Source organism: Abramis brama, assembly GCF_963993115.1.
Source record: "Abramis brama genome assembly, chromosome: 7".
Classification (NCBI taxonomy): Eukaryota; Metazoa; Chordata; class Actinopteri; order Cypriniformes; family Leuciscidae; genus Abramis; species Abramis brama.
Window position 1 is genome coordinate 5,798,747 of NC_139969.1, and position 23,995 is coordinate 5,822,741.

Here is a 23,995-nt window from a genome sequence, read left to right on the forward strand (position 1 = left end):
GAGACACATGCTCCACTTCTGAAAGCTTTATGCACTTTGTGGAAACCTTGACTTTCCAACAAACCCTGAATTTGCTAAGCTGAAAGATACTTTCGGATGGTGTTTTCATGTATAATTCACTAGGATAGAAATCACTACAAGGTTAATTCTGTTAATTCTTTATTCTCTAAATGTGAAAAAGAGGCATTTGCAATGTTTCAGAACACCACATATCAAAGCTGCATTAAATGTCAGATTGTACCAAAGAGGAGATTGCAACATAATGTAAATCTGTGCATACTGCGACTCGATATTAAAGGATTATTCTATCACAAGCATCTGTGGCAAACATATGAATGACTGCATTTTGTGTGTGTGTGTGTGTGTGTGTGTGATGTACTATCTGTTTAGAAATATTTCTAACTTATGTTTTTCCGTGTTTTATTCAGAGAGGTGTGATGAGGTGTTGGCTTCACCCCTTCCCTACAGCGCCTTCACCAGCTCCTCTGTGTTGGCAGCTGATTTTGGCGCTGGCTATGCAAAACTCAACAGGAGAGTAGGTGAGGAAGAGCTCTACGGCTGTGTTCAGAAGGGAATACTAGCGTACTGCATATTATAAACACTAATACTCAAAAGTTTGGGGTCTGTAAGATTTTTTAAATGTTTTTGAAAGAAGTCTCATGCACAACAAAGCTGCATCTATTTGAAACAACTGTTTTCTATGTGAATATATTTTAAAATGTAATTTATTCCTGTGCTCAAAGCTGATTTTCAGCATCATTACTCCAGTCTTCAGTGTCACATGATCCTTCAGAAATCACTCTAATATACTAATTTGGTGCTCAAGAAACATTTCTTATTATAATCAGTGTTATTCTTAAAACTTAAAACTTATTGTTTTTTTTTATTATCAGGATTCTTTGATGAATAGAAAGATCAATATATCAGCATAGAAATCTTTATAAATGTCTTTACTGTCACCTTTGATTAAATTTAATGTCCTTGCTGAATAAAAGTATTAATTTCTTTCAAAAAATAAAAAAATAAATCTTACCGACAAACTTCTGAATGGTAGTGTGCATTGTATACGGCCTACTTAAAAAAAATTGTATGTGAAATTGTATACTTCATGCAGTGATAAATACTTCAAACAATGTAGTATGCTACATTGTCAGTATTTGACAGTGAAGTAGTTGTCCATTTATAATGAAAATGAAATACAGTTAATTTGCATGCAAGATGTTGGCATAAATTTGCATTTTGATTCAATTTTGTATAAATGTGTCTTAACTCTAGTTTTGGCAGTATAAATAATGAGTCACAATGTTAAAAACCACGGCTGTAATCACTTCCAGGTTCATTCATCACACTGGAAATGTAAGGCCTAGTCATTTGCATTGCATTGTGGGATACACATCCTGTATAGTAGTAGCAGTAGTTCATCTGCTCATGTCCGCCGTGTCTCTCTCCTCATTGGTTGATGTTCAGACAGAGATGTGCTGCAGATTAAGTATAAAGGATAGCCTGGTTAAAACCAGACCATTCTCAGTAGTAACTGAGTTATGGTCTGGCAAAGCTTCATTAATAACTCATTTCCAAAGGGGCGTCACCAACGGACGTCGCTCAAATGCCTCTGGGCGCAATTGGATAGACCTAAAACCAATCAGAGCGATCTTCATCGTGTAAAGCCCGCCTCAACGTTTCTGATTGGTGCCGCGATTTCGACAGATTAGAAATGGGCTTGAATGAGTTCTTTGCCAGACTACTTGCAGAGCAAATCTAAATTTGCCGGAAGTTGTCTGGGTTTTCCCAGGCTATATAAAGGATACTTTAGGATTTGCTTAGATTGCATAATCGAGAAAACTTCTCTGTAGGTCATAATGAACTTTAATGCACATCCTGGCTACCGTTAAGGAAGTATAGTGTTGATGGAGCATTATGGAGCTGCGGTGTGGACTATCACATCGTAATTCAAGCTTGGCAGCATGTGCTGTTTTCTCACATCAGATTTGACTTGTACTTTGTCTTTCATAGGCAATGGAGGATGGTCACCGTTAGACTCCGACAGGTACCAGTGGCTACAGGTGGACCTCAGGGCCAGGAAACAGATCACTGCCATAGCAACACAGGGCAGATACAGCAGCTCTGATTGGACGAAACACTACAGGCTCTTCTACAGTGACACAGGAAGCAACTGGAAGCCGTATCGGCAGGACAGCAACATATGGGTGAGTTTACAGGGAAAACTGTGATTTATAGCTCAGGGAGTACATGTTGTTTTTGGGTTACCAAATCTGAGAATAACAGATGCTGCTGTGTTGTTCAAAACTCACATGACCCACAAAAGTTTAGAAAAAGTTTTGTTTTCATTTGTCACGTCTTCTTTGTTCAGATTTTCCGCCACTCGTTAGTTTCTATGGTTACAGTTATCATTAGTTCATATGTGTCAGCTGTGTGATTAATTATCCTCGTTTGTGTTCCTACTTAAGTTGCTCCTTCATCTGCACTTCTGGTCCGTTATTGTCTTTGCACAAGCACTGTCTCGCATGTTGGCTGTCTATTTAGGTCTATTTAAGTAAACCCTGTGTTATACTATTTTCATCTTCGTCTTCGTCTTCATTGGAACTTAAGTGTAACACTTATATATTTTGGACTGTAACCCCTTATTAAACGTTTTAAAATGAGAAAGTGCAAGACTTCTGAGCAATAAAAAATAGACACATATGAGACAATTGTTGACATAAAAGAGTTAGTTCATCCACAAATAAAGACTAACCCATAATTTACTCACCCTCAAGCCATCCTAGGTTTATATGACTTTCTTCTTTCAGCCAAACACAATCAGAGTTATATTAAAAAATATCCTGGCTCTTCCAAGCTTTATAATGGGAGTGAACGGAGCCTGAGATTTTGAAGCCCAAAAAAGCATATCAATCCATCATAAAAGTAATCCATACGGCTCCAGGGGGTTAATAAAGGCCTTCTGAAGCAAAGCCATGCATTTTTATAAGAAAAAATATCCATATTTATTAGGCTACTTTATAAACTATAATCACTGGCTTCTGGTAACGGCCGTAAGCTGGTCAAGTTCCAGCATCAGAGTGACCTCTGACCCGACTGATGAAAGCCTTGCATTGTCTGCGTCGAGGCAAAAAACCTGCACTTGAACATGAGACAACTGTCTATTTCTGCAGATATATTCATCTAGATTCCTCATTCAAAAAGGGAAACTGACGCTGCAGATACACAAACTGTAAACAAAGCAGAGCGTGCTTACCGTTTTGAATATCAATCCTGCTGATCACGTTCTTTATTCCACTCCGCTCATGTTAATATTACAATATTCGCCCAGGAACACTCAGGTAAGATGACGTAACATTAGAACAGCCTTCTATATGTAACGTTTTGACTTCTTGCTCGCTGGTTTGCTATTATTCTCATGCTCTGACTCATTCACTAAGCTGAACAGCCAATCAGAGTTCTCTCTCTCACCGACGACCCAACGCCGATTCTACAAGCTGAATCAGCCTAAAAAACCCAGACGGGTTAGGCCAACGCTCAAAAACGGCCAGACGTCGTGGCCGATCGTCGGCTTGGTGTGTCCCAAGATGCCTCTCGCGGTTCAAACAAATAGGGCTGGGTGACAAACTCAAGCTCCTCCCACATTTCTCTTAAAAAATTCTTATTTTAGACCTCTAATTCGTGACCAGTGTTTTGTTTTGCTCTATCCTCTGCACTTCTGCATTCGTCAGTACATCCTGCGTCGGGTCAGAGGTCACATAGTAATGCTGAAATACTCAATAACAGTGCTTATGAAAATAAATTAAGATGCAAAAGCCAGTTCTCCTGGAAACATGTGCCGAGATCCTGTCGTAGTAATGTGTGTACAGAGAACGAGCAGTAATGGTGTGTCTCACTCACAGAAGGAGGTTCTCTCAATGATTTTATATAAAGTGTTGACTTTTTTTCTGCCTCAGACCTTTTCAGGTAACTGGAACTCAGAACGGGCTGTGCGGCATGAACTTCAGCACCCTTTCGTGGCTCGATACGTGCGTTTCATCCCGCTGGACTGGAGTGAAGAGGGGAGAATTGGTCTGAGAGTGGAGCTCTATGGCTGCGCTTACTGTGAGTGATGTCAAAGTGGTCATTTTATTTATCATTTTTTAACCTCATTGTGCAATTCTTACTTTATGCATTGCTTGCTTACTTTGTTGTTGGGACAAATATAGTTGCATCATTCTTCATGCATCAATTGCAGGCTCTTTATCATATTGTGGCTGGTCTTCTTGGGCTGTGGGCGGAGTGTTGAGTTCTCAAAGTCAGATTATATATAATACACGCTGAATGTTTATTTCAAGATCAAGGAATATTATGCATAATGATTCATGATATGGCCTCTTTAAAAGCTAATTTGTTCAGTTTCACCAATGTTGCATCATCAACTTGGTTTGATGTGAGACAGCATAGATATGAGAAAACACTTCATATGTTTGTTTGAGACTGGTCCATATTTCTGCGTTCAGGGGCGGACATGATCAGCTTTGACGGCCAGGGAGTGATTTCCTATCGATTCAGACAGAAAAAGATGAAGATCTTGAAGGATGTGATATCACTGAAGTTTAAGACCACTAAAGGAGACGGCATTCTGCTTCACGGAGAGGGACAACAGGGCGATTATATCACTCTAGAGCTACGCCGAGCAGAACTGCTCCTGCAGATCAACCTGGGTAATGTATTTAACTCAAGAGGGACAGTGGTACAATACCATTCAAAAGTTAGGGGTTATTAAGTTTTTTTTGTTTTTTTTTATCAATATTTTGAATTCAGCAAGGGTTCATTAAATAGATTAAAAGTGAAAATAAAGGCATTTACCATGTTACAAAAGATTTGTATTTCAAATCAATTTTGAAATTTCTCTTCATCAAAGAATTCTGAAACAGTTTCCACAAAATTATTAAGCAGCACAACTGATCAACACTGATAATAGAGAGAAATGTTTCCTGAGCAGCAAATCAGCATATTAGAATGATTTTTGAAGAAATAAATTACATTTTAAAATATTAAAATAGAAAACTTATTTTAAATTTAACAATATTACAGTTTTTACTGTATTTTTGATCAAATAAATGCAGTCTTGAAAAGACTTCTTTCAAAAACTTTAACAAACTTTTGAACTTTCGGTTTTATTTTATGATTGACAGCATGCAAATCCTACTGTTTTAAGTTTTTTTTTTAAAAGAATTGTCTCCTTAGCCATTTTGTATGGATCCCGGTTTGACCCATCGGACTCATTAGTCAAATGGGTCAAAAATGAGTTAATAATTAGTAAATAATAAGTCAATAAGTCAATAATTAGTTAATAACTAATGATATTCACAACGGAAGTGAATCAGTCAATCAAAACCCACTTTAGCTGGACAATAACTTTATTCTAGAGCTGTTATAAAGCCTAAACAATCTGTTACGGTAATTTTCTGTTATCACTGTAAAGCTGCTTTGAAACAATCCATATTGTTAAAAGCGCTTTATAAATGAAGGTGACTTGACTTGATTCGTTTCATTAATTACGTTTGATGTTTTTGTCTATTTCAGGCAGTAATCAGTACGGCTCCATTCAGGGTCACACATCAGTGTCCAGCGGCAGCCTGTTGGATGACGACCACTGGCACTCGGTTCTGATCGAACGCTACAGACGCAGCGTCAACTTCACAGTCGACCAGCACACACAGAGCTTCCGCACCAATGGAGAGTTTGACCACCTGGACCTGGACTACGAAGTACATGACAGATTTCAAATAAATCTGTTTTGTTATGTTATGTGTTCAAATAAATATATACTTATACATGTTATGTTTTGGGTTAGGATTATTTTTACATTTTCAACTTTCTTTAGTGTATAATATTGCTGTTTGAGCAATATTGAGCAAGAAAAAGCTCTGCAAACTTGTTGTAACTTCATTGTAGCCCTGATTTTCTTCCGGGAATGAACACGTCACATAATTCCTTATTTATATAATTCCCGCCAAAAGCACATGCTAAAAAAAGGGGTGAGGCCTCGTTGAGTTAGTTATTAGTGTGTTAAAACTGTCAGTTTTGGTAAGGGGCGTGACATTTCCCAAACACACTCGAAGTGCTTGATCACAACACACTGGTCCAGCCGACCAATCAGAGCACATTGTGCTTTTCAGAAGGAGGGGCTTCATAGAGACAGGAACTAAACAAAGCGTTACTGACAGACTGGGAAGAGAGGTGCTGCAACAATGTCGAAAATACGAAAAATAATGTTTTTTGAACATTCAAGCATGAAAACCTATTCTAGTAGAGCCCAAAAACAAAATAGACTCTGATTAAAGATTACAAGGGCACATGAATTTTAAATAAATAATGATGTGCACTTTTATAATAAATACTACAGTATTCCATAACAAATAAGAATTGTCCATTTTGATTTCATGGGGACTTTAAGTCAGAATTTCTGAACTGAAAACATGCAATGTCAAGATTTTGCGGTAAGCTATGCCTTTAAGATCACATGAAAGCCATTAAAACAATTATATATTTGCATATTATGTAATAATCTCTCATGTTCCATTTACACCTCTCCCCCGCTCTGTTTAATCATCTTACCCCATTGCTACCGGGAACTGGGTCTTTAGCACACATATTATTTCGTTCACTGTGTGGCATTTACTCAAACAGATGAGATTAGATAAGATTAATGTTTTGCTGTCTGTATTTTAGATGGTAAATGTTTCCCTCACTTTCACTGCACTTCAATGTCTATTCCCAGATTACATTTGGAGGGATGCCAGTGTCTGCCAAGCCCAGCTCAGGGGCCAGAGAAAACTACATCGGCTGCATGGAGGCCATTCATTACAACGGGGACAACATCACTAACCTCGCACGCAGGAGAAAAGTAGACACCTCCAGCTTTGTACGTGCCAAATTTACATGTCTATTTTTATCAAATGAACACTGCAGAGCTCTCCAATGTCTCGCGGAGATAATTCAGTGGCTGTTTAGAGGAATTGCTGTTATTGGGTATTACGTTACTCTAAAACAGCAGTCCTCAACCTATTTTACTTCCCCATTGTCAAAATTATTTTTTTATTTACAGAAACCAGGACTGTCAATATATTAATTAATTTATTAATAAATACATTAAATTAAATTATTGGTCACACATTAGTTTAGGGTCCAATTCTCACTATCAACTAACTATTAACTATGACTTTTGGCTCAATAAATTCCTAATCACTGCTTATTAATAGTTAGTAAGATAGTTGTTAAGTTTAGGTATTTGGTTGGAATAAGGGATGGAGAATATGTTCATGCAAAATAAGGCATTAATGTGTGCTTTATAAGTACTAATAAACAGCCAATATCCTAGTAATATGCATGCTAATAAGCAAATTGTTCATAGTGAGAATTGGACCCTAAACTAAACTGTTACCAAATTCTTTAATAATTCAATAATTATATAAAAAATATATTTGAATTATATTAAAATTAAAACAATTTTGTAATTTCAGAAGATTCAAAAACTGAATATTTTTCAGGGTTCAATAATGCATTTATATGACAACATTCATGGAACCTTTCCGTTGCACAAAAGGTTCTTTATAGTGAAAACAAATGTTTTAAAAATAAAAAAATATTCAAATGTCCTTAATACTAAGGGAAAATGGTTCTTTTAAGAACTATTCACTGAAAGGTTCTTAATTTTTAGCTGTTTTGTTTTATATGTTTAAATCATTTTATACCCAAGCCCCTGAGAACCACTGCTCTAAAAGTTTTAATCACTTCTGGTTACAATTTACAAGAAATAAGAAACGACCCATTTGCTTTCTTAATACAGATTTTAGGCATTCTGTTGTTTTTTCGATGATTGTTCTAATTCGATTCTTTGTATTGTTTACAGTAATCTCAGCTCCCAAAGGTTTGCGGATTTTATATCTCACATGAAATATCCAATAGATACAGTTCCTCTCCCTGCACTAACCTCAGTCATAAACAGAGATCTCCTTCCCTTTCCCACAATGCTCTGTGTGTGAGGACAGACGTGAAGTGAGAAGTGCTGTCACTGTGTGTGTTCTGTGATTATTCACAATGACTACATAATGACTGCCGGTTATTGTCCACAGTCCCTTTCTGTGCTGGAAAATCTAGGCCGTGCCAGTTTAAGATGATTGAGTGGAGTTTTGAAACATGGTAGCTGCTTTTCCCAGTCCAAGGTAGTCTGCCAATCTTAAAGGGTAACTCTCGCCAAAATTAAACCTAGGCTCTTTTTGTTAATCTACCCGAGTCAAACTTTTGTGTAAAAGCATAATTAGAATGAAAACGCCACTTTTAAGATTGACCGTATTTTCGTTTTAGGTCAAAATGCCTTTTGAAGGGGAGTGCATGGGGCACTTCTATGTTAGCATCAAAATCGCTATTTTTAAAACACTAAGAAGGCTCGACACAACATAAAACTTTGCTCGAAGTATCACCAGGGGCTCTACACATGAACTTGAGCATTGACTACATTGTTTGTGTACACAAAGTTTACTAAAAAGAAAGGTTTTGTACGACTCACTTTATCAGTTAGTGTTTCCAAAAGTAGTCGATCTTTTGGTGCTATCATAGAAGTGTCCCATGCACTCCCATTCAAAAGACCCATTTAGGTCAATTTTGACCTAAAACGAAAATACGGTCAATCTTAAAAGTGGCATTTCCATTCTAATTATGCTTTTACACAAAAGTTTGGCTTGGGTAGATTAACAAAAAGAGCCTAGGTTCAATTTTGGTGAGAGTTATGCTTTAAACAGCTTGACTTGACCAACCAGATCCACTGGCTGGTATTTCCACCATGTAGACCAGTGTGGACTAGCTAGAAACATCACAAAACCAGCTACCACCTTAAACAGGTTTTAGCTGGATTTTCCAGTATGGTCCTGATGTGAACTATCCAGGTTTCCTGAATAAACCTCCCTCTTACTATGACCAAATTAATCTGTCCTCTGAAATTCTGCTGTAAAGTTTGTGATCATTCCTGCAGTGCTGTGTGTTAAACCCCTTAATTTCCACTGTCATTAGAAATGTTCATTTTTATGTGTGCTGTTCCCATTCCAGCATAACCTGACGTTCTCTTGCACGGAATCACGCACGTTCCCTGCCTTCTTTAACTCCACCAGCTCCTTGCAGCTTCCGGGTCGGACTGACGCAGACACAGTGTCGGTCAGACTTCAGTTTCGGACATGGAATCCCAGCGGTCTGCTGTTCTTTACTCCACTCATGCCTGGAGGGGTGGAGGTCAGCCTGGTGGAGGGTAAAGTTACTGTTCACATGTACGTCGCGCTGGGCAAGAATACACGTGTGGACATATCCTCAGGTAACATTACAACTGAAAACGCACACTGAGAGCTCTCTCAATCTCTAGACTTTCTTTAGTTTCAGCTTCCACTGGTATTTTATTTCCTTGGCATCCCTATAGCAACCATCCATAACACCGTAGCAACATATAACAACGCATTTAAAACACTAAGAACACCTCAACATCCCTGTAGCAACACCTTAGAAGCCATTTAGAACATCTTAGCATCCACATAGCAACACCTTGGCAACCACCCAGAGAAACCTAGAAATTGCATAGCATAGCAACCATAGCAACACACTTAAACGCTCAGAACCTCTAGCATTCCAGTAGCAACACCATATCAGCTATTTAAAACACCTTAGCATCTGCATAGCAACACCTTGGCAACCACCCAGAACACCCTAGAAACTGCATAGTAGCATGATAGCAACCATTCAAAACACTAAAGCAACACTCTAAAACACTCAGAACCTCTTGTATATCTGTAGCAACACCATAGCAGCCTTTAAAACATCTTAGCATCTGCATAGCAACACCTTGGCAACCACCCAGAACAATCAGAACTTCTTAGTATCCCTGTAGCAACACCCTAGCAGCCATTTAAAACACGTTACTTATCACATATCAACATCTTACCAACCTATCAGTGTATTGACCAGTGAAACATGGACAAAAAAACACACATATACACAAAAAACTAAAGTACGACTTTGAAGAGTCTGACTTTTGCTCATGGAGGTAATTTGGCTGTGCAGGTTCTGGTCTTAATGATGGACAATGGCACAACGTTCACTTCCTGGCACTGGAGAGCATTGCCATGTTGACCATTAATGGAGACGAGATGTCCACAGTGAGAGCTGCCCTCCCCATTCAGATCAGGACTGGTGGAGATTATTTTTTCGGAGGTAATCGTAGGAAACACCTCGCTTTCTTGTACGTCAAATGTTATAATAATGTATTGTCAGCATCTTATTGGGCACACTTGATCTGCTTTGCATGACTGCACGTCTGAGATTACAGGTTTTAATTTCCTTGTTTGCCATGTGCAGGATACTTCCCGCGGACTGACCTTTCTCCATCACAGCGCTCCTTTCAGGGCTGCATGCAGCTCATACATGTCGACGAACAGTTGGTCGACTTGCAATCTGTGGAGCAAGGCATACTGGGTAGCTTTGAGAACGTCAGTCTGGATATGTGTGCCATCATAGACAGGTAATTGATTTTCAGTATAGACATGCACTGATGGAGAGACCCGATGTAAATTTGCATAACCACTCAAACTATTTTACAGATTTATGCATATTCTGCTTTGTAAAAGTCAAAATGCACTCTCATTACAGCTTTGCTTTTCAAATGGTAATGACACATCCCTTTTGCGATAAAGTCAATCCCCCCGTACCCATCCATATTCATTCATGGACCCGCTGCACTGCACTCTCAGAGATGACTCTGCAAACAAATGTAGAACAGATGTTTGCCTTTGATCGCAATGTTCTGATCAAAGCCGATGCTGTATTTTGATTGTGTTTTTTTTTGTTCAGTCTCTCCAAAAAGACGTTTCTCGAGCCGTACCACTGATTGCTTTATTAGAGTCATGAGGAATTTCAGAGCTGTGAAGCCTCTTTGAGAAAGTTATGTAAGCCACATCTAATTCACTTCAGCAGGAGTTCCTCAAAGCTCTGTCACGTGTCCTGCCCCCAGTTGATCAGGTCGAATGTTAACATGCAGGATCAGGATCTTTAGCAGACAGGACTTAAGGACTGTAAAAATGAGGCTTTATAGAGCTACAAAGAACTTTATAGTATCTTTAATCTCTCTCTCTCGCTGTCTCTTTCTCTCCAGGTGTGTGCCAAACCACTGTGAACATGGAGGAAAGTGCTCTCAAACTGGAAACACGTTTAAATGTGCATGTGAAGGCACTGGATACTCTGGTGCCACCTGCCACAACTGTAAGCCATCTCAAATCATATTGCCCACTTTTATTTGAGTTTATTTTGACACTTGTTTATTACAAACTGCTGCTATGTTGTACAACAGAACCAAATACTCAAACAATGCTATAAAATGTTATAAAAGCAGTGTCTGGTGGCAAAGGAGACCATTTTGAGCTCCACAAAGAACTTCTCTAGTTCTTTAGAAAACCATCAGTGTACTGGTGTCCTAAAGAACACATAAACTAATAAACTGATCTGAAGAACCTGTAATGAATCATCATAATGATCTTTTATAATCTCCAAAGAACTATATATCAACTCCTTTATTGAACCTTACAGTGCATGCAAAGAACCTTTAGAGAATAGACATTTTTGCTTTGGAATTATCCATTTTATCAATTATCCAGTTGCCAGTATATTTATTTTATTTTGTATTTATTTAGCTGACTGGTTCTAGTAGTAGTAGTAGTAGTTTATTTCTTCGGTCATTATGAACATTTAAATCTTAGGTCACATGTAATTCAAAGATCCTGTACATAATAAAAAAGAAAAGAAAAGAAAAAAACAAGGAAAGAAAAAAACAAAATGTGTACATTAGAAAGATAAATACAAAATGTGTACATTAGGAATTTAAATGCTAAATAATACCTGACCGAAGGGGTTTAGGCTGAAGTCAAGAATTATTTTGCCTAACCCCTTTTACAACTGAGACACTATGTCCAAAGATGACACAATTATACAATTTCTCTAACGTAAGCACAGAACTTAAACTTCAACAATCAAAATTATATTATGCATCCTCTTTCAACTACTTTTCTAATGTTCTTCATTCAAGTGTTCTATACTTTTCCATAATGTTTAACTTATACATTTTCTTAAATGCATTAACAGTTTTAGAGCCCTTAAGTTGAATAAGAAGACCGTTCCATAGATCTACTCCTTTAACTGATAAACACCTCCTCTTAGTATTACTCTTCGCCATGGGTTTTTGTAACAGATCAGTTCCTCTGAGGCTGTATCTAGATTCTCTGGTTTGAAACATCTCTTGTAAACAGTGAGGAAGCATGAAATTGTGAGCCTTGTACATCACAACTGCTGTGTAAACATCAACAAGATCATGAAATTTTAATATATTTAATCTAATAAAAAGTGGATTTGTTGGAGCAAGGTATTCTGCATAGCTAATCACTCTAATTGCTTTCTTCTGCAATAAGAAAATGGGTTGTATATTAGTTTTATAAGTGTTCCCCCATATTTCCACACAATAGCTAAGGTATGGAAGGATGAGGGAATTGTACAGTATATATAATGCGTTTTGATTCACAGAGGTTTTTATTTTACACAGTATAGCAATAAGTTTAGAAATTTTAGTCTTTAGTATATTTATATGCGCTTTCCAATTTAACTTATCATCAATATTGATTCCCAAAAACTTTATTACATACACCCTTTCAATTTCTACCTCCCCAATTTTGAGTCGACATAGTTTGTTTACTACCTTGTTTCCAAATACAATATATTTAGTTTTATGCAGATTTATGGAAAGTTTATTTACTTCAAACCATTTTTTGAGTATCTTAAGTTCGGTTTCTACTGAATTCAAAAGCAGCTCAAGATCTTTTCCCGAACCATACAAACTGGTATCATCAGCAAATAGGATACATTGCAATTTGTTGAGGACTTCACTAATTTCATTATTGTACATAATAAATAGTTTAGGTCCCAGAACGGAGCCCTGAAGAACACCGTGGGTTATTTTTGCCTCCATTGAACTGATACTATTAATATGTACATACTGATTTCGGTCACTTAGATAACTTTCTAGCCAAGCTAGGTTCTCAGAAATTAAGCATTGTAGATTTTTTTTGCAGTGGTGGCTGTTTTGATGCTTACGCTGTGTGTTTCTGCAGCTGTGTACGAGCAGTCATGTGAGGAGTACAAACACTTGGGCCGAAGCTCAGACACATACTGGATCGATCCAGACGGCAGCGGACCCCTTCAGCCATTCAGAGTCACCTGCAATATGATGGGTTAGAACCGCCAAACACATATGAAATTCACTGATGTAAACAAGCTAACGGGTGGCTAGACTAGCATTTCAGTTTGTCTGTTAACTGGATTCGACTCTCCCAGACAAACAGCATCTAAAAGGGTCATGTGATAAACAATAATCAAAAATCCTGTCTGTCTCAGAAGATCTTATCACAGGTGAACAACACTAAATACAGGGGTAAGCATAGTCTAAATTGTGTTGAAAAAAAAAAATTGATATAGTATATTGATATTGATATATATAAACATTAAACGTGTGTATAAAATAAATGAAAAAATAAATACATTTAAATATATATATATATATATTTAAATACATACATATAGTATATACACACACACACGTATTATAATGTATAATAATGTAATAAGTAAGGAATAATTGACGGCGGGCTGTTGAATTGTTAGAAAATAATGACTCAAAGAGTTATGGTTACTCCAAAGCAGAGTTGCGATTACAGCTTGGGGTTTCTAATAATTCAACGGCCCGTCGTCAATTATTCCACTTATGGTTACCACACCTTAAGACATTGTTCAGATGATGTATTTCAAGATATTTGTCAGGGTGTTTCCCTTAAAATGCTCTTGTGTGTAGGACTAATTTCTTACGCATCTTATCCCACGCCTCCATTGCTAATTTCAAAACGTCATTTTAGAGCTAGTAACATGGCTAATGCAGTTATTAATGCAGGTATTAGAGAGAGAGAGAAATTAAGCATGTGTGAATTATCCGAGTCTGTGTATCTCTCAACAGTGTTCGGCAGCAGCGTCTCTACTAATAGCGAAATTGTAAGTTTATCTGCTTCAAGAACAGCAGCGTTATTACCTCGCTAGTGAGAAATGTCATGTAGCTTTTAAGTTGCTAAACTATTTTACTGATAAAATCATCAGAGCAGCGCTGACAACACATTTCTGTGCAAGTGTGTGTCCGTACTGTATGTGTGTGTGTTTGAACGTGAGAAAGAGAGTATGTGCTTTCCGTACATAATAAAATGTAATTTTGTGGGGGAAAACACAGAAATAATTTGTCGTTTTTATCCTATTGTTTACTATATTTATTTGCTGGTCAGTGTCAATGTGGGTTTTGGTTTTTCTGCTCTTGTAGGCTGTAAAGACCTTTGAAATTACTGAAATCATTTGGCGAAATGATATGGAACTGTAATGTGGTCAAGACCTGCCTGGAACTACTTTAGCCGAGCGTTTCCATGAAAGTAATTCCACACCTTAGAACGTTGGTCAACCAATCAGATTCAAGCATTCAACAGCCCCATAATATAATGTATTATATATACACTTTATATATGTACATTTTATATAAATATATATATGTATATACAGTAAATTTATATAAAAATATATACGTTTATATCAAAAAGTGTATATATAATACTTTTAAATACAAATATATTTAAATACATTTAAAACAAAACAGAATATCAGCAGGATCACGTGGAGCACGCACATCTTAAGTTCAGTTAAAATATTCATATCATGTGTTAATTATATTCATTGTCATAACAGTGAATAAATGAACACATAATCACCCACATTTACACATCATGTGACCATTGGTACCAAAAATGACTAAATTATGACTGAATTACTAAATGACTAAATTATGACTGTTTTTGGTACAAGAAGCCTTAACTAACATTATAAAATATGTTACTCACTTAACAATAAATACATCCATTTATTTCTAACAAAAAAAACAAAAAACAATACTTGAATACTCACTGAGTGGTACACCTGTGTATGTGTGTATTTCAGAAGACAAGGTGTGGACAACCATTGTGAATGACCTTCCAGCTCAGAGTTCTGTGGCAGCGGGTTCAGGACCCGAAGACAAGACTGTGCTCACGCTCAATTACAGCATGTCTGTTGAACAGGTGACGCTTAAAACAGTGTGAATTGAACAATTAATGCTGTTATATCTGAACAACAGGTGCTCACCCTCAGACCTGCTCATGTTTTTCTGGTTCAGATGAACGCCGTGACCAGCAGCGCTGAGCTCTGTGAGCAGAATGTGGCGTACATGTGCTACAGATCACACCTGCTCAACACGCCAGGTAAATGGATGTAGTACTACTAACAACTCCAAGAGGAAAGTTGAATTGCTCAAAGTTTGAGGCATTCATTTTCCCTGTGTTTTAGACGGTTCTCCGTCCACGTGGTGGGTCGGCAGGGGGAACGAGAAGCACCTCTACTGGGGCGGCTCAGGACCTGGCGTGCAGAAATGTGCCTGTGGCATTGAACGCAACTGCACAGATCCCAGATACTACTGCAACTGTGATGCGGATCTGAGACAATGGTGAGATCTTAGTCTGTTCTTGTTTTGGTTAAAGGGGTGGTTGATTATGATTTCACTTTTTTAACTTTAGTTATTGTTGCTGTTTGATCATAAACAACATCTGCAAAGTTACAACGTTCAAAGTTCAAAGCAAAGGGAGATATTTGCTTTTAAAGAAATCGCTTTTTAAGGACTACAACAAACGACTGGTAGGGACTATACGACATTCCACCCGGGTTAGTGATGTCACTAACCCTTTAATTTACATAAACCCGCCCCCGGGAACAGGATTTATAGATTATCAAGACAGAATATGCTAATCAATGACTAGAAGATAACTACACATAAGCTAAATAAATTCATCTACTAACCATTCAGAAATGTCCAGTTGCTTCTACATGTTATCACTTCTTCTTGAGTCTCTCCATCATTATCTGAATCCGGTTTGAACATAAAAGGCTAAAAGTTTTAGACATTTTCAGTGCATGTCTGTGTGAGCGCAAGCTGTTGAAGCTCCGCCCCCTGTACCAGGAGCAGCAGCTCATTTGCATTTAAAGGAACAGACACAAAACGGTGCGTTTTTGCTCACTCTCAAAAATGATTACAATTTTAACAGCCTATATAAAAATATCTGTGGGGTATTTTGAGCTAAAACTTCACATACACACTCTGGGGACATCAAAGACTTATTTTACATCTTGTGAAAAGGGGATTATACCACCCCTTTAAGGAAACTTGTAGGACTTACACAATTAGATGGCATTCAGAAGACATAAAGAAAAGCCAGCTGTATACAAACCTGGTGGCCTCTTACTGTTAAATTGAATGGTTTGATCATCCAGAGTTTGTTTGGAATTGCATACTACCATTTGTAATAGTATAAAGTTTGCAATACAGTATTTTTGCAATATGCAACATTGCACACTGTGGTTCAAAAGTTAAAAGATGTTTTAAATGTTTTCTCTTATGCTCATCAAGGCTGCATTTATTTGATAAAAAAATATATATATTGTGAGATATTATTACAATTTAAAATATAAACATTTTTTATATATTGCTAAATGCTATTTATTCCTGTGATCAAAGCTGAATTTTCAGCATCATTACTCCAGTCTTCAGTGTCACATGATCCTTCAGAAATCATTATAATATGATGATTTGCTGCTCAAGAAACATTTCTTATTATTATTAAAAACAGTTGTGCTGCTTAAGTTGTATCTGGAAACCGTGATGCATTTTTTCATGATTCTTTGCTGAATAGAAAGTTCAAAAGAACAGCATTTATTTGAAATAGAAATCTTTTATAACAATATAAACGTCTTTACTTTCACTTTTGATCAATTGAATGCATCCTTGCTGAATAAACATATTCTTTCAAACATATTTCTTTCAAAAACAAATCTAACTGAACTCAAACTTTTGAACTGTAGTGTATATTGTGCACAGTGTGCAAATTTTCCATATGCATGATAAATACTGCATCTCCAATGCAATCCGCTCAACTTCACCTTTCATAAACAGCAACTGTTTTTAATATCTCCTCCTTGAATCAGTGAATTAAAAGGAAATTTGGGCACAAAAATGCAAAATATCCATATTTATGTGTCGAATAAAAGAATGCCATTGGCTGAATTAAACTAAAGTTAACTAAGTCATTATAAAGTAATATTTTTTTAATGCAGTACTTTATACTATGCAGTAAGCAGTACACTACAAAATCCCAGATTGAACATATCCCATGTCTGCTGCATTGTACAATGCTATGTTGCCCCCTTGTGGTCCATAATTCTTCCTCTACCTGTGTTTGTTCCTCCAGGAAAGAGGATGCTGGAGTGTTAATGTACAAGGACCATCTGCCCGTCAGTCAGGTAGTGGTTGGCGATATACACCGCTCTGGATCCGAAGCCAAACTCACTGTCGGGCCACTCCGCTGCCAAGGAGATCGTAAGTGCAGTCATGCTCTCAAATGTAGTAACTACAACATGCAACATAGTTTAGCCAAGTAGGACGTGTTCTTGGATCGACATCTGTTCTTGGTCCGATCACAGAAACAAACACAGGCCTATCCACAAAACTAATTATAAAGTACCTTTAAAATTGATCCAAATATGTTAACTGCACATTGCGCTTTTTAGAGGCAGGTGCTTCATCGAGACAGGAACTAAACAGAGTGTTACTAACAGACTGTGAAGAGTGGAAGGTGGAGGGTTTCTGAAAGCGCACTGCACTGCTAAGGCAAATGCTACCCATATTTGAAGGTTGACCAAGCAAGCTCATTGGCTACTGATACAGCAGGAACCAATCAGCTGTGCCCTATAGACAGAGAATTATGTGATTGCAAGCAGGCTGAGTTAAGGACCTATCAGCCTGTGCCATTTAGAGTGTCGTGACAGAACTTTGTATATGTTTTTTGAACATTCAAGCATGAAAATCTTTTCTAGTAAACCCCAGAAACAAAACCAAGACATCTACTGAGTTGTCGGTGTGTTTCTTTTATAGGTCACTACTGGAACGCAGCGTCATTCAACACGCCTGCATCTTATCTTCATTTTCCCACCTTCAAAGCCGAGACCAGCGCAGACATTTCCTTCTATTTTAAGACTTCAGCCTCACATGGTGTCTTTCTGGAAAACCTGGGAAATCCAGATTTCATTCGGTTGGAACTCAAATGTAAGCTCACATGTAGAGGACCACATATTTTAAGCACCTCGTCTTGAGTAGGGTTGTTGTAAATCACTGTTATCTTCCCTTCAGAGAAAGTGAGATTATTACTATTATAGCATTTATTCATATTTTGAATTAGCTTTTATTTTTATATTTTCAGTTTCCATTTTAATTTGATTTTGAGTTTTAGTCATTTTGTTGAGCTTTTTTTCATTTTTATTAGTTTTTTATTTCTATTTTGCTGTAAAAAAAAAAAAAAAATCTGTTTTATTTTAGTAATTTTTATTTTATTTCAGCTTTATTTCAATTACCAAAAAACATTTTGAATAGTTTTAGCTTAGTTAACGAGAACAACACTGTTTTCCACAGCTGCTACAGTGGTGTCGTTCTCATTCGATGTGGGCAACGGGCCTGTGGAGTTAATTGTACGCTCATCTACACCCCTCAATGATGACCAGTGGCACAGGGTGGAGGCGGAGCGGAATATTAAGGAGGCTGTTCTGCGATTGGACAAGCTGCACAGGGAGGCGCGGTCAGCCCCGCATCAGGGCCACACACGCCTGCAGCTCTTCAGTCAGCTGTTTGTAGGTAAGATCTCCAGTGGATGATCCTAATTACAATGATGAGAATATTTTATAAGTTGTGAAACATAACGCAAACTTTTGTACACACAAGTAGAATTTTGTACTTGAAATTGTACAATAAAAAGTGTAAAAAAATAAATCTTAAAGTTTTCTGGGGAAATAGAAATAAACATTTAGAAACTGATACTCAAGAAACTACTAAAACATGAAAATAAAAAACACTGATATGATGATAATAATAATAAGTCAGTTCAGTTTTAGTTGCAAGCATTAAAAAAAAAAAATATATATATATATATATATATATATATATACATACATACATACACACACACACACACACACACACACACACACACATATATATAATATATATATATATATATATATATATATATATATATATGTATGTGTGTGTATATGTATGTATGTGTATATATATGTATATATATATATATATATATTAATGAATTTTAAAGAGATGTTTTTGTTCTCTTAATAGCGTATAATGCCTTAAGCATGAAATTCATAAAAAAATTACTCCAGAAATAAATTAATTATAAAACAGTGTTACAATATTTTTTGTTTGTTTGTTTATTTGTTTCTTTTTATTAATATGGCTTATATCTCATTATATCTGTGTTGTCGTTACACTTTAGGAGCCTCAGGGGGGCAGAGAGGTATTCTGGGTTGCATTCGTTCCCTAAAGGTCAACGGGGTGACACTTGACCTTGAGGGGAGGGCAAAGGTCACACCGGGGGTGAAGCCTGGATGCTCGGGTCACTGCAGCAGCTATAGAATGCATTGCCAGAATGGAGGGAAATGTATTGAGAAATACAACGGATACTCGTGCGACTGCAGTCTGACCGCCTTCGACGGGCCTTTCTGCAATGATGGTATGGGCCATTATTTTAGTAGATAGATAATTCAGCATTGTTTTGGCTGTAACATAATGAGCGACTAAATATTTAAACCCACAAATCTCGTCTTTAAGGAGTACATTAGACATCAAAGCTAACAGACATGGACTACAAGTTAGGCCCAGTTTTGCTTTGTTCTAATTGTCGCCTGCCTCCATTCTAGATGTTGGTGGGTACTTTGAGAGTGGGACGCTGGTGCGGTACGACCTCATGTCAGAGAGCAGCTCTTCTCCTGCAGTTAAAGAAGGCGAGTCTGGAGTCCTAAGCACTGTGGGTAATCTGACCCGTGAGGAGCTGAGCTTTAGTTTCAGTACGTCCCACACGCCCGCCGTCCTCATCTACATTAGCTCCAAGACGCAGGACTACCTGGCCGTGGTGCTGCGGCAAAATGGTGAGACTGTTCACATGTTTAGAGCTCATTTTTAACCTTGGGTTTTCATCCTTCTATACCACACTTTTAAAGGGTAACTAAACCCCTGGTCAGAGCCTGACTCCACCCTCTGGCAATATTTGAAAAATGCTGGAAAAGTAGGCAGAGCCCAGTGGAGAGGGGGTGTGCATCTGAGACGCGTCTCTCTGTAGGCAAGGGCGTGGTTAGCTGGTGCCCTCTGACGTCAGAGGGTACCACAACTTTCAATAAGAAAATTCAACTGCAGTAGCCACCGTTCAACCTGAAGAGGGCAGCACTCAGACGTTTTTACACCATATATTGTAGAATTAAAACACTTTAAACACAAATGTCAAAAAAATTACTTGAATCAATGAACAGCATTAATAAAGCCCCAGTCTTACAGATCATTAACTAAAAAAAGTTGTTTTAGGGTTTAGTTACCCTTTAACCCTGGAAAAAATAACATTTCACACTTGTAATTAGGCAAGGTTAGCACTAGTTTTGCGGTGTTAAAGGATTAGTTCACTTCAGAATTACAATTTCCTCGTTGTATATAAACAGTCATTTCAGCGATTGAGGGGACAACTGTCAAATGCCGATGGAAAACGCATCGAGTGAAGAAGAGTTTTATTCTTACTTTTGTAGTCTGAAAAGTTCATTCAGAAAAAAACTTAGTCTGCAACAAATAATATGAGGATGCACAATGCTCTTATCCAATCCATGTCACTGCTCCACAAATATGCAAAAAAGGAAGTTAACCCAGGGTTTAGGTATGTCTAGTTTGAAACATCATCTTATGAATACACAGGATTAATGGAACAAAAATGAAAAATGTTACCTTGGTAATAAAATAAGTTGTTTGTTTATTTTAATAATTATTTTTAGTTAACGATAAAAACCCTGCTTAGAAGCACTTAACATTGATGAAACATTGATTGTGCTTTTTCCCTCAGGTACTCTACAGATCCGCTATAACCTGGGGGGATTGAGGGAGCCGTTCTCGATCAGCCTGAATCATCGTAACATGGCTAACGGTCAGCCTCACAACGTCAACATCACCCGACAGGACAGGCTCGTTCAACTGCAGGTACTGTATCGCTCTCAGTGGAGACACTAGATGAAGATCAATCTGCTGTGTTATTAGATAATAATGACTGTTACAATTCACTGGATTAATGAGTCTTGATATGTGTTGAAGGTGGACCATTATCCCACAGTAGACTACACTCTTCCTGAAGCCTCAGATACAGAATTTAACCTTGTGAAGACAATTTTCCTTGGAAAGGTTTTTGGTAAGCATTATTTTCATAGGGTTATTTGTGTTTTTTAAGTGTGAATTTGAAATGTGTGCGTAAGAGTGACTTTTAAGCTCAGGTGAGAATTGATGAACGAGAATTTAAAAACTCAAGCAGAATTCAATGTTATTACAAAGCTGGGAAGAGCCAGGATATTATTTAATATAACTCCGATTGTGTTTGGCTGAACGCAGAAAGTCATACTCCTAGAATGGCTTGAGGGTGAGGATTGAGGATTATGGGATCATTTTCATTTTTGGGTGAACTATTCCTTTAAAATGCATTTATTGCAAGCATTAATTGTCTCTGTTTTAAAGAAAATAAGTTTTAATTGAATTGGCCTCAACCCACTATGTTAAATTTGAAGGACAACTCTGCAACTCAAACAAATTCAGCAAAGATTCTGGTATTCTGGGAAACAAAGTCTTCAACACTGGTCCATAAAATGAAATTAAATATATTAAACATGATTAAATACAGTGATATACTCTAGAAATGGTGAGAGCTCTACTTTTTCTGTCTATATTGACACGTTAATTCATTCATTAATGTAGGATTTTATATTTTTGATTATTTTGATTTCAAAATAACATGGCTGAAGTCTCATAGCGTAAATCAATGTCATAACTCACAGAGATATGAATGCATGTCTCAGTCTTCTGCTATTCCTTTGACTGGACTCTGTCTGTGAGTCCTGACATTATCATGTGAAGCTCCGGGTTTTGCTCTTGATCTAAATCCAATCTCCAGGTTTTCCTGCAGACCTTTTTTAACAGAAATGAGCTGGAAGTCTCTGAGCTGCATTACACACACACACAGAGAGAGAGCAGCTGAGTGTGATGGGTCTACATCTACAGCTCAGGAATATTGTTTAAAAGCTATTTGACGCTTTCAGATTAAACAGAAGGAAATCTAGGATTTGCTAGTCAAGTTTACGCATAGGCAGATTGAGAAAGAGACAAACAGAAAGAAGAAATCAAGCGTTTAGCTTAATGTCGCAAGATCTGCTACATGCTGGGAACAAGACGTACGCAGTTCAACATCTGCGATCGCAAACAGGTACCATGCTGATACGATGCGTTATATTTGAGATATTAGCATATGTTTTTTTTCTGCATTGTAATAACATTGTGTTTTCTCTGCATTGAGATGAAGACTCAATGAAGGTGGGATGGTTTTTTTCAGTAGCTGGAGGTTGGGTTGTGATGTGTAGTAATACAGTATATTGGAAGAAAAGCGGAGGATAATAAAGAACAGAACAGTCCTTTTCTCTCTTCACATATATATATATATGCATCAACTTGATCACATTTATGTAAAAAAAAAAAAAAAAAAAAAACCTTGGTTTCTGGTGTTTTATTGTTTCAGTCTTGTCTAGTTTTGTAGATATAAATAAAAGTGGTTACACTTTATTTTAAGGTGTCATTGTTACAGTGTAATGATACATTTAAGTACTGAGCAATACTAATTAACTACATGTACTTACTATAGGGTTAGGGTAGGATTAGGATTTGGTTGAGGGTTAGTTGCATGTAATAATGCATAATTTACTATTATTACTATGGTAAGTACATGTAACATGTAACAAGGACACTGTAAAATAAAGTGTTATCAAAAAAGCTATAAGCCATGATATATTGCATTAGTTATTTTACAATGATTTAATGGGACTTTTAATGGGACATTGTTAACCTTGCATTGCTTTTATGAAACATTGACAGCAGCAATTTGATTATTGCTGCAAATTTGACACAATATTCGGACAATCCTGCTCAAACATAAGTAAGATTACTTTTATTCAGCAAGGATACAATAGATTGATCAGAAGTGACAGTATAGATATTTATATTGTTACAAAAGCTTTCTATTTCAAATAAATGTTGTTCTTTTGACCTTTCTATTCATCCTAAAGAAAATGTATCACAGTTTCCACAAAAACATTAAGCAGCACAACATGGATAATAATCAGAAATGTTTCTTGAGCAGCCAGTCAGCATTTTAGTATGATTTCTGAAGGATCATGTGACACTGAAGGCTGGAGTAATATTTCCAAAAACCTGGGTTAGGGTTAGGGTTAGGGTTAGGGGTTATTGCTCATCCAATAACGTGTTTTTGACACCCATCCTATAACCTTTATTATTGCTTTAACACTCACACAGAAATGTTTCATCCAGCTGCTGTTGGCTTTGTCTTTCAGAAACGGGTCAGATTGATCCGGTGTTGATAGAGCGCTATAACACCCCAGGGTTCGTGGGCTGTCTCTCCAGAGTGCAGTTCAACCGCATCGCCCCGCTGAAGGCCGCCCTGAGGACCGTCCTGCCCTCCACAGCCTCCATACAGGGAGTCCTGGTGGAGTCCAACTGCGGGGCGTCTCCTCTCACAGTGCCGCCCATGTCGTCAGCCTTTGACCCCTGGCACCCAAATTCAGGTAACCAAAGGATGGTTAAAAAAAATTTTTTTTGACATTACAATGAAACATTGTATTGGCAGGGGAGTTATTGAGGAAAGAAGTTCCACAGCATGTTTTA

General features: G+C 37.3%; 1 protein-coding gene across 1 annotated transcript in view; it reads left to right on the top strand.

Moving 5' to 3' along the window:
• The window catches only part of cntnap2b (contactin associated protein 2b), a 42,166-nt gene that overhangs the window by 13,501 nt on the left and 4,670 nt on the right, over positions 1 to 23,995 (top strand). Inside the window, exons 2-23 of the mRNA XM_084119086.1 lie at positions 429 to 539; positions 2,014 to 2,207; positions 3,957 to 4,104; positions 4,503 to 4,706; positions 5,572 to 5,756; positions 6,770 to 6,913; positions 9,094 to 9,352; positions 10,093 to 10,242; positions 10,387 to 10,549; positions 11,180 to 11,286; positions 13,182 to 13,301; positions 15,094 to 15,212; positions 15,308 to 15,392; positions 15,478 to 15,634; positions 17,430 to 17,557; positions 18,113 to 18,283; positions 18,647 to 18,865; positions 19,521 to 19,757; positions 19,945 to 20,172; positions 21,126 to 21,259; positions 21,371 to 21,464; positions 23,665 to 23,895. Of these exons, the coding sequence (XP_083975212.1) occupies positions 429 to 539; positions 2,014 to 2,207; positions 3,957 to 4,104; positions 4,503 to 4,706; positions 5,572 to 5,756; positions 6,770 to 6,913; positions 9,094 to 9,352; positions 10,093 to 10,242; positions 10,387 to 10,549; positions 11,180 to 11,286; positions 13,182 to 13,301; positions 15,094 to 15,212; positions 15,308 to 15,392; positions 15,478 to 15,634; positions 17,430 to 17,557; positions 18,113 to 18,283; positions 18,647 to 18,865; positions 19,521 to 19,757; positions 19,945 to 20,172; positions 21,126 to 21,259; positions 21,371 to 21,464; positions 23,665 to 23,895 (3,588 nt within the window). The remainder of the gene's footprint in view (positions 1 to 428; positions 540 to 2,013; positions 2,208 to 3,956; positions 4,105 to 4,502; positions 4,707 to 5,571; positions 5,757 to 6,769; positions 6,914 to 9,093; positions 9,353 to 10,092; positions 10,243 to 10,386; positions 10,550 to 11,179; positions 11,287 to 13,181; positions 13,302 to 15,093; positions 15,213 to 15,307; positions 15,393 to 15,477; positions 15,635 to 17,429; positions 17,558 to 18,112; positions 18,284 to 18,646; positions 18,866 to 19,520; positions 19,758 to 19,944; positions 20,173 to 21,125; positions 21,260 to 21,370; positions 21,465 to 23,664; positions 23,896 to 23,995) is intronic.